The sequence below is a fragment of the Odontesthes bonariensis genome, chromosome 16, assembly GCF_027942865.1.
Source record: "Odontesthes bonariensis isolate fOdoBon6 chromosome 16, fOdoBon6.hap1, whole genome shotgun sequence".
NCBI lineage: Eukaryota > Metazoa > Chordata > Actinopteri > Atheriniformes > Atherinopsidae > Odontesthes > Odontesthes bonariensis.
The window spans coordinates 11,613,594-11,624,909 of NC_134521.1; the positions used below are offsets into that span (position 1 = coordinate 11,613,594).

Consider the following 11,316-nt stretch of genomic DNA (forward strand, 5'->3'; position numbering starts at 1 on the left):
TTTCTTTTTTTTATTATTATTTTATTTTTTGGGGCTTTTGTGCCTTTAATGGAAAGAACAGTTAAGAGACACAGGAAGTAGGGGGCAGAGAGAGGGGGAATGACATGCAGCAAAGTGTCCGATGCGGGACTTGAACCAATGTATGTTAGCCACAAAAGGACATAATCACTAAACTTTGGGTTTATGAAGCCATCTTAGATCTAATTTCAATACAAAAATACTTAATTGTGGACTAATTACACTACTACTTTCTATTAGATCTGTATAACACAGGAATTGTTATTATGTAAATAAGTAGAAAGTCATTTTTATTTTGGACTTCATAAATGTTGAGTAGTGAGTCAAAGAGCTTCTTTAATACTACAAGAACAAACTGGGTATCTCCACATTTTTCACTGTGTGGCCAGACTACTGTGGAAGTCTGAATAAGGGATAGTCTTACCAAGCCCTCAGTGGATTTTATATTGGCTAGCTGCACAACCTCCAAATGTGCAGACTGGGACACCATGGGATCCGAGGACAGAGAGATAATTTGCTCGCACACCTCAGACAGTGTTTTACACTGACAAAGACACAAAAAGGGTGACATTACAGTCTTAAAGTATGCACATAGTGGCTTCATTTTCTGAGAGCAAAGTAAAAAACTCACCACATGCAGGATCTTGTTTTCTGTTTCATACACAGAGCAGTCCTGGGGAACATTAAGAGAGCCCCGTTAGCTCAAGAGAATTTGTCTAAATGGAGTTATTATTGGCATTTCTGCTGTAGGTGGATATAAGCAAAAATTGAGCAGCTTGGCACCTATAACCCCCAACACTCCCACACAGGCATGCACAAACACAAAACAAATGAGTCACCAATGCGGAGGCAAGTCTCTTTATTACTCTCTGCCAGTCTTCCTCTCTCTTTGCCTTCAGTTCTTTCTGTTTTGCCCTCTTTCACTCCCAACTTTTTCCCGCATTAATTTTTTTCTTACCTTCAAATCAACATTTTCTCCTTACAGACTAAGCTAAAAGCTGTTGAGCTTCACTTCCCTCATAACTTACTGCGTCACATACAACAAACTCTTATCATTCATCAGCTGCGTGTAGAAAAAGACGTATTGGCATCTAAATCGACCCTGCGATGGACTGTAAATGACTTGACCGCATGGGATATTCTAAAAAATACTCTAAAGCCAAATGAGGTCATGCTTCACATTACACCATATGTTAAAACTTATTTCGCTTGTGCATAAACTATTGAAGTGAAGTTTAATGTCACATCAGTAAGTAGCTGAAGTACTTTTGACAGTTTTTGTATAGTATTAAGTATAGATCAATAACTCCAGAACTGTATTCCATCCATCTTCTGTTTTTCAAACCTTTAATTTTTCACTCATGTATATGGATGCAACGTGTGCAAAACTGGAGCTCTGTAAGGGATAAATACTCTAAATTGTAGCTTTATGCAGGCAACAAAAGTGAAGTCTGCAATGGCACAACAGCTTACTAAACTGTATCATTTATTACTATCATGGAAAACATGTTGGATGCTGATAGCTTACTGTGGGTCAGGTCACTCGGTGTCTGATGAGTTTAATCTTTCTAGGCTTGAGGTGTGTGTGATTACATGATTTTATACAGTTTATTTACCTGTTGTACGATTGTAGTGAGCTCAAGACACAGCTGGATCACATTGTTTCTGGTCACCGAATAATCAGCCACTGAGGCGAATGGAGACCTGAAAAAGAAGGAGCACCTGGACTGAACCATTAGATCATTCTTCCCCTGAGACTTAATCACTGGTAAATGTGTGGGAACATTTATTTTAAAACGTAAAATCGTGAAAGCTGAAAATTTGGTCGGTTTTATAGGGAAAAGCGAAGGCAAGTCACTGTTTTTTTCTTTTGGATAGTGTTAGCTTTGTACTTCCAAATTCATCAAACACACACAGACACAATCCCACAGAGAAGCAAGGGATAAAGCAACATATAAATAGACTTGTTCAGTGTCTTTTTGGCCACCATGTTAGAATCCACTTATATAAGTCTTTAGTCAGTCATTTCTTCCTGTTAGCTGATTGGTCATGGGCATTATAGAAAAATACAACTTGTCTAAACACCACAGGAGGAGAAAAACAAGACAGTGTCACTGCTTTCTGAAGCCGAGCTGCAAGCTATTCTATAATAACATGAATACAGTCAAATGTCAGAGCAAACATTCATACTATGAAAATGCAAAAAACACAGTTTAAATCTATGTAAAGTTTATTTTAAAGTAATTTGTGCATGAATGCATCCATGGATGTGCGGATTCATGTGTAATCATGTAAATATATGCATGCTCATATGTGCTTTTTAGCAATTTATTACAGGGCCACCTTTTTGCAAAACTTACCTGTCTAGCCATGCAAGGAGGCTCTTGGCAGCTGCGATAAGGTCCACTACAGAGGTGAGGAAGTCGTTGGGCAACTTGCGAGTGGCTCGCCCATCATAATGGCCGCTGCGCCTCCGGCCAGTGATAAAATTCTGCAGGTTCTTGGCAGATGCACTGAGCTTATGAGAAAGCGTCTTTAGATTCTCCGTCTCCAGACCATAATTCTAAAGGAGAGAGGAAACTCAATTCACTTTTTTTTTGGCAATTTGTCTGTGTTTATTTTAACTGTGCTTTAGTCCAGGAATTCCCCCAGCATTTAAACTGAAGCCTATTGCAGTGATGACGCTGCACAATGAAGACCACGGGCAAACCAGATCCACCTTGTCAAACAACAGAAATGCTGCAGATGTAAACAAATATGTGAAAGCAGCTGTCGCTTTGAATATCTACGGATAGCTGAACACTAATAACCCCCTTCAAACTGCACGTGCAGCCTTGTGGTGTCTTTCAGATCAGAATTTCTTGGGAGGAGAGAGCGCAGCAGGAGGGCCACTAATCATATTTAATACAGGAGTGGCTGACAGACTTAAAACTAAACCTCAGTTACATAAGAAGCTTTGCGGCTGAAGCAAGGCCCCCTGTGCAGGGATGAAGGATGAGAGGCGTTTAGATTCAAATTGCATCTGCACCCTCAGTCCACTAAGTCTCCATCTAGTTTTTCTAAAGGTCTCTAGGGTTACACATACCCGTCTACATCTACCTTCCACCCACGTGTCATCAATCCAACTTCTAAATCATCTATCATCTGTCCTTTTATATTATTTTTGTTCGACTGATTTTGAGTGCAAGTGGAAGAGCAGTGGAATGTAATGCTGGGAGTAATTAGAGACCATCAAGGTTTACTCTGTGAGTGTCAGAGAGTCTTCTCAGCGTGCAAGTATAAATGCAGATTTAAAAACAGAAGAATTTACAGCATCTTTAGAGAAGATTCTACATAGTCAGGCGGATATCAAGCCTGCAGCCATTTAAAAAACAATCCTCAAAACTCACATTTCCTTCACCGGTAAATCAACTTCTATGTTTTACGATTTAAACCTGTTTAAATTGATTGTTTTTTAAATCCATAGTGGGCGATTTACCAGATATAGTCACAACTTCTCTGCTTATCTGTGAGTACTTTGGGATATTCAACAGTTTGTAAAGAATAAGCCTGTTGAACAGATCATTCCAGAGTCTTTGGTAAAATACATTAGCTTCCCATTTCTGACATTTAATCTACCTAATAATCACTAAATTACTCTTCAGATTAAGTGATAATAATGTTTTTTTCAGTCAGTTCTTTGTAGCTGTATAACTTTGTAACCGAACGTATTAGCTGCACAGCCTGTCACTAAAGCAGGAGATGCCTGTTAATATTCAGTTAATACTATTACAAAATAAGGTTTACAAATACATGTCCGCACAAAAAACAGAAGTTAACATTTAGGAAAAAAACTTTAAATCTGTGCTTCTGAACCTTTTTAGAGGTAAGACCTCATTTTAAGTGAGACGAAAGAAACGTTGTTCAGAGTTTAAGTTCTGCTTCTGTTTGATATGCTACAGATATTATCCCTTTTACAAATAACATTTCAATCATCTGTCTTTATCAGCGACAGAGAGCAGAATCACTGCTACTCTGTAGGATTGTTACATCTGTGAAAGCCTCCAGCTGATTTGATTTCATATAATCTTATTTATGGATCTTCCAAAGAGCTACCAAACATTTGAATCGCAAGCCCAAACTGACTGCATTGAGTGATTCTGTCAACAGCGTCTGAGTGACTAGTTTTCTGACCAGGACAATATTTCCTTTTCTACCACTGTGATCATGCAAATGTCAATCAGAAGGTTGCACGGGTCTGCATTAACATGTGGACAGAAGCTGAACCAATATTATGATTTTACTACTTCAGCAGCACATTAGTAAAATCAACAGAGCAGCAGTCTATCATGCTGACACACATACAACTTTAATATAAGGGCTTAATCCATGTCAGCACTGATGATAGCTTTAACATTTGTGTGCCTGAAGAGGACATTCTGGCCAGATTACTAACTCCAGTTGATCTGATGGGATGTTTCAGAAATGGGGCAGAAATCAACCGTTTTAACATCAGCGCATTCATGACAGTCTTAATGGACTAATTGAAGCAAGAATACAGTTAACCTAAGTTAACCCAAATTTGTGATATTTCATATGTAAAAGAATAGTTAGTTTATGCACTCGGATTTTAAATTATTTGGTAAAACTTCATCAGAAACTTCTTCCTGGGACTCTGAACTGACTGCAAAGAGTGGTGGGAAGATGGCGTGGGAAGCCTGGACTCACCAGAGCACAGAGTAAGTCCACAGCCTCCAAGATGAGCTCCTGGTGGCCAATTCTGGAAACTCCCAAATCCTCCAGCTCCTGGTGGGTGATTCGCAGCAGCTGGTCCCCCCCTACTTTCTCCTTTTCAAAGGTCTTGATGTACTGTTGCAGGCAGTCATCCAGGCCTGAGGGAACCACACAGGAAAACTTTCAGCACAGCTTGGCAGGTGCAAAATTTAGTTTCTGAAAGGCGTCTCATTTTCTGCGATCTTGTGAAACTTCTATGTGGACTATATCTTCTAACACAGCTTTATATTCCTTTCCTTGCCAGAATATCCTGTCAGGTGTGTGAGCTCAGGTTGTATTTTGCTGTGTTCAAGTGTGAAAGCAGTCTGTCACACAAGCCATCTGACACATCCCCACCGCCTTCTCAAAATGTATGTGCTACATTTTCCACTTTAAACTAGAAAAAGCTTTCAATTAAACAGGTTTGTGAGTCTGTGCTTAGCTTGTTTTAGATATTTCAGCCCGTCAGCATGTGTTTTGGAAAAACAGGAAATGAAGTGAATCACACTAAAAACAACTAACTGCCTCTGGAGCCTTTGTGCATCAACAGTTTTTTTGCTTTACATTCTCAACATTTATGAGTGGAAACAGAGCACATGGCTATACTAACATAGAAATAATATAGATCATGCATAAGACAGACAAAAAACAGGAGCAATGTGTAAAGTCTTTTAAATTTTGTTGTCTTAACATCAGCTTTCAAGACTCTTGACTCCTATTTACCCCAGTTTTGTTCATTTTCAGATCAATCAAAGACTATAATAAGCTACAAAAAATCATAATACATCAAATCTATTAAAGCATATTCATTATATCACATTAAAGTATCAGAGCTGAACCTTGCTCTACAGGCTCACTGACTATCTTTTACCATTGGAGACATAAAGAGTAGGTTTTGTGTGGCTTATTGTTTACATTCAGCCACTTCCCATTTGTCTGGCTCTATTCCCTGTTGCTCTCTCAATAACACTGACAACTCTTTTCTCATCTTGTCTTTTTATCGCTGTGGACCAATCATATACATGGGACCCACAGCCTAAACTTGATCAGGCATTCACGTCGGGTTTAGCTGGCAGCTAAATGATGGAGAGGAGACATAGGGAGCTCCATGGTTTTGCGCAACACTTAAAGGCTTAACTAATCAGCCTCTTTAACAAGTTAATTGAGACTCATTATGTCAGCAAAGTATACCCATGTTGCCATAGAAACCACAAAGCAGGTTTTTGGCAGGGATGCTTGGTGACCGCAGGGTAAAATAAAGAAAATAAGTGAAGGGAGGAGATGGTGTTTGAGACATTCAGCTGACTTCATGGGAATAACTAAGACTCCCAAAGGGCTTTAACATATTTCAAATGATAGTTTCCTGCTTGGTGTGGTGTTATGTTGATGGTTGATGCAAAAGTGAGGCTAATGCTGAAATAGTGTCACACACAAATTAAATCATTTCTTTTATGAATGCTTTTCCCTTTAGAAATACCACGTTTGGTTTCATACTTGTTCTCTATTTAAAGAAGCAACATGAAGTCCTGTCCAGATGGAGCAGAAGTCACTGATTGCACTGAGTATTGTATATACGGGTCAGATGAGAAATTAAAAGCAGAGTGCTGACATGTCCTGATCTCCATTCTAGATGATCCAATTGTACTGCTTTGGACTGGTGTAAAGGCTTTGTGTTAATCTGAACAGTCATTTATCACTGTCAATGCGAGTGTCAGACTAAGCTAGAAAGTGTGTAAGTCTGCTCTGGAGAAAAAGAGAGAACTAATAAAAAATACTACAATGAAATGTTTACATCACGTTTGCTCAGATGTCCTCACTTGGTAATTCAAGAAGAAACTTTCAGTCAAAGCTGGAATTCTTTTCTCTGTAGAGATGAGACTCCTGTTTAAACAGCATTGTACCAGCTGTCAATAGAGCGTCTAACTCCCACAAAACCAACGAGAGGTGGAGAAAGGGGCTGTGGGAAGGTCGCAGGGAGCCCCTATTTGGCCTCCAGTGACATCACAGGGCGGTATACTAATAATGGAACCTGTGAACGCTAAAGACAAAATACTGCCAGTCCTTCGCGCTTCAGGACGGATGTGAAACAAGAATAAAACCCCCACTCTAACATTTCCTCTGCCTCAGTTTCTCTCAGTGCCACTTTTGTCCCTCACTTCAAATTACCATTACTGGGCACAGGAACCGTCTCTGCTCCACTTGTCAGATTTGGGACACTGAGGAGTCTTTTCCTGTATCCAAGCTCCACTTCTTGCCCCCTACTTTTCTTGCTTTTCTCTACAAATCATATGAGAACTCATTTGAACCGTTGTGGTCATGGTGTTATCTTCTATCTCTGCATCTTTGTCTGTACAAACACACGCATTTTGTTTCTTTATTGAGCCAGCACGCTCATCAAAACTGCCTCTTTAGAAGGCAGCATCACACTCAGGTACAGCTAGTAGTACACAAATCGTACCACGAGTGGTCTGATCCCTGTGATTTGAGCGAACTGAAAAGACCTACAGGCTGAGAATTACAATGATGCATGTGTGCGCGTGTGTGTGTTGAGGCAGCAAAGATGTATGGTTGTGACGGTTTCATGTGGAGGCCTGTGGCCTGACACGTGAGCACATGGCTCTGCAAAACAACGCACATTACTGAAACAATTACTGCGATAAAAGACAAATACACAGAGGCAGATGACTCCCTCCTACTCGGATTAAAATTTCCTCTTACATTTCTATCACGCTTGCTTGGGGTAATAACTTTAGAATGCAAAGAGAAGCGAAGAAGCAAAGCTGATGACGAATCCGTGCTCTGAGAGTGGGCTGATGTAAATCCTGCACAGCTGTTTGGGGCATTTTCAGATCTCTGGATCAAAGGAAACACTAATCTGACAATGCTCCCAAAGCGGGTAAAAGACAAATTAATTTGAACAACTTACCCATTTCCAGTCTTTCAATAACTACAGTTTGGGTCAGGTCTCTCTTGAAAGCCAATTGGCCAAAAAGAGTGGTTGAATAACATCCTGAAACCATTGTGTGCCATCTTATTTAAATATTGCTATCCTGCTGCAGGTCCCCCAAATTAAAATGATGCCCCCGTTTATACTAAAGAGCTCTTGTGTCAGAATAAATGCCTGACATAAGAGCTATTCTCTTACTAATGAGCCTCGGGACAGGTTTGGGTGCATTGAGGTCTTTAACTGTGAAGTCAGTCTTATGCTCTGAGTCACCTGTGACTTCTTGGGAGACTTATGAGCATCTATGCATCAACATTTGGCACAGATGGTTTTAAAAGCTCTAAAGATTGCTGTGTTTTTATTCTGTGCACAGAGTTAAAAGCTCTGTCAACAACTTAAGCCTGTTTTTTCGAAGCCCAGTCTAACCCCCAAAGCCAGTGAGATCTGTAATCATCTCTTCGTAATTACTGGATCTCCGCTGTTTCCCTGCCTCCCGCAAGGCAGCCCTGAGTTAACAATGACCACCGCAGGACACAATAGGTTTCAAACCGTTTTCATCGCTTTGCATGGTGCGCCAGGCTCTGGGGAACAAGTCTGTCTGAAAGGACAAGTGGCCTCCACGTTACTGTTTGGAGAAATCGATAAAATGAATTAGTTTCGTAATAAAAGCATTCAGAAGACGATGATGAGATAAAAATCCGTGTTTTGTTTTCTTTTGGCATCTCGAGCCAATTTGTGTGCATTTCGACTCGCAGTGCAATATTACATCCACTGTAACACAAACCTACCTTTCATCCAGTCAACCACTTGACTGGAGCTCCACTTGCTCACAGGCTCCATCACCAGTGCCATGGTAGAAGTTTGTCTTCACGCCTCACAAAAGAAAAACACACCCAACAAAACAACTCCCCTCTCAGACTGGGGGGTGGGGGTGCAAAAAAAAAATGAATGGAAAGACTCTTTCTGTGCGTTTTTATCGGATCTGAGTGTTTACAAACAAATCGAGGTAGGTCCAAGATGTCCAAATGCCGTTGAGAGAAGCCTGAGTGAAGCCCTGCGCACTTGTGCACATTCCGACGCTATTCACGCTTTTGAAAGAGGTCGTTTACTTATCATTCATGTCAGGCTCAGTGGCGGTGATGCTGGTGGGTCCCTGCAGCCTGACCCCTCTTCCAAAATACATCCCAGAATCATCCAGAGCAGCGAACAACGCGCAGACTGTTACTCACTTCATGCTGCTGTCTGGAGAGGTTGAATTCGCTCTGAGCATCCTCCCTCCCCCTCCCCAGAGATGTAGTCATAGCCCTCACAGCCCTCGCCATGCCAAGCATTCAGTATGAGGGGTGATTAATGCCACAAGAACAGGAGGAGCGGGAAGAGCAAACGCTCCCTCCAGTGTCTTTGTCAGTGGCGGCTCCTGACATTTTTTTTAGGTAGTGCAATTTCCAGTCTGTGAAAGCTGCATCAGAGTGTGCCGTGCGAAGCTGAACCGATTGCACTGATGCAAACCTGTTATGCTCCCACACAGGAAATAAAATGTCCAATCATCCAGAAACTCCTTGTCTTCCTTAAATAAACACAACGCAGAGTCGAGGGGTTATTTGGTCTTCCAAATAACCAAAGTGACTGCAATTTCCCCCGTTATGTCCATAAGTACCATAAAAGTCCATAGGACTGAGGTATATTTGTCTAGGTAGCATAATTTATTGTAATAATTTTAAATAATTTTTTGTTATTTTTTGCATAATTTGCCAATCAGTTAATATTACACCTTAACCATTATGTATTTATTTTCCTCATATTGTTCCAGGATTCTATGAAATAAGTAAACACATAAGCTCTTAATGATAAGATTCATTAAATTTTCATTCTAAAGAATGTAATTAAAATGACAACATATAAATCCAAGTCAAGTGTTTATTGAAGTTTTGGAAAATATGAGTTAGAAAAGTATAACCAGTTGTCAAACATGGTTAGGTGCAGCTTACTTATGTGAGAGCACAAAAGGGTAAGTTATACTACCTGGAAAAATAGCAGGGTTGGTGGAGCCCTGGGTTTCATCTTTGCCTCGCAAGGCGAGCCCGAAAATCCTGCAAAATTCTTCCAAACTTCCTTCTCCGCATTAGTACGACGACTAAAGGGTACTTCTGTCAGAAACACTAACGTATTGTTGCACTCGACACTCGCCATCTTCTTCATAGAATGTTTTTTTTTTCTTTATTGAAAACCACAATGTTACAACAACAAGTAGAATGTTCATGGTCCCGCGCAACAGACATATGACGAAAGCACGTTGTGCGTCGTTTGTGCGAGCACATAAACCCTCATAGAAAATGCATTGGGAGCAGGATTTTTGAAAAAAACCGAGGTCCCATTCATGTCAATGGGAGCTTCCTGGTGCAAATTCGACCCCGACAGAAATCGCACAAAATGGGCGTAGCAACACCAGGCGCGACCTTAATCTGATTGGACAATGACATATACAACCAGTTTGCCTACAGCAGATCAGTCCCACTTTAGCAACTAGATTAAAAAAAAAAAAAAAACTCCGTGTTTGGTAGTGCGTCGCACAAATCGCCCCTATGGAGGAACCGCCACTGGTCTTTGTGTGCAGAAATGATGTGGATGAATTTTTATTTCCAAACAACAAGGTTTTAATATAATATTTGCATACTCTCTCTCATAGTGTCTTTTTTGTACAATAGATAAATGGCAAAGACCTGATCTTTCAAAATTAGACACATTACAACTATTTTTAATAAAATAATGAAATGCATTGTAGAAAATTAACTAGCAGTTCAGGCAGAGCCAGAGTCAGTGTCAGTCATCTGTCACTATAATCTCTGAACTTATCCAGCGGTTTTCTACTAATATTAGTCATCATCCCTAATATCATGTAACCCATGATGATAATGCATAATGGAATCAAACATGCTCTATCCCAAACTGCATCTGAGCAGCTTCTCTGTCCCTGCTACCCAGGATGTGTGTTCCCAGCTGCTCTGCACACAGTGATAAATTGGACCGCCTCATGCTCGCTGCGGCGGTGCAAAAATGATCTGCATGACAGGATGCACGACTTTCCACAGCCTGGGACAGCCGAGCACTTATTTTGGCTTGTATTTTTACTCAAACAACAATGCTTGTTATAGTGGATTATATATAAAAAAAAAAACAGTTCTTTCCTCATTATTTTCAGATTATCCCACATCTAACAATCCCGTGTTAGATTTTCACAGCTGATCAACACTATATAAAGTATAGACCAAAGCCTGTAATATCCATGTTGTTTTAACCATGGGTAATTAAGGCTGAGTCAAGTGGTGGGGTTTGACAATAAGAGAAGGACATAAAATAATTGCTAAGAATTTTTTACTTGGACGTCTGCATTGTTTTTACTAAAAATCCATTCAGACTAAGATTTAATCCCAGAGTTTTCAAACTAAAACAGGGTAGGATCTTTTTTAAGGGCCAAAAGATTAGGACCAGCCTTATCTAAACAGGAAACACACATTAGGCGTTTAGGGCCACGTGAGGGACGAAGTCCTCATTTTATGTGCAAATGAGGCCCAGTTACGTGTGCCACAGTATCACCAACATAA

The 11,316-nt window shown here is 40.3% G+C and overlaps 1 protein-coding gene across 5 annotated transcripts in view; it reads right to left on the reverse strand.

The window, feature by feature from the left end:
• The window catches only part of LOC142402285 (connector enhancer of kinase suppressor of ras 2-like), a 28,455-nt gene extending 19,220 nt beyond the window's left edge, over window positions 1-9,235 (reverse strand). For 2 of the 5 annotated variants that reach the window (XM_075487874.1, XM_075487873.1), the window contains exons 1-6: window positions 8,503-9,235; window positions 4,726-4,889; window positions 2,379-2,581; window positions 1,635-1,740; window positions 650-691; window positions 443-562 (exon numbers count right to left, since the gene is read on the reverse strand). In XM_075487874.1, the coding sequence (XP_075343989.1) occupies window positions 443-562; window positions 650-691; window positions 1,635-1,740; window positions 2,379-2,581; window positions 4,726-4,889; window positions 8,503-8,566 (699 nt within the window). In that variant the 5' untranslated portion in view covers window positions 8,567-9,235. The remainder of the gene's footprint in view (window positions 1-442; window positions 563-649; window positions 692-1,634; window positions 1,741-2,378; window positions 2,582-4,725; window positions 4,890-8,502) is intronic. The other 3 variants (XM_075487877.1, XM_075487876.1, XM_075487875.1) reach the window with 2 other exon arrangements.
• Window positions 9,236-11,316: the final 2,081 nt, after the last annotated feature.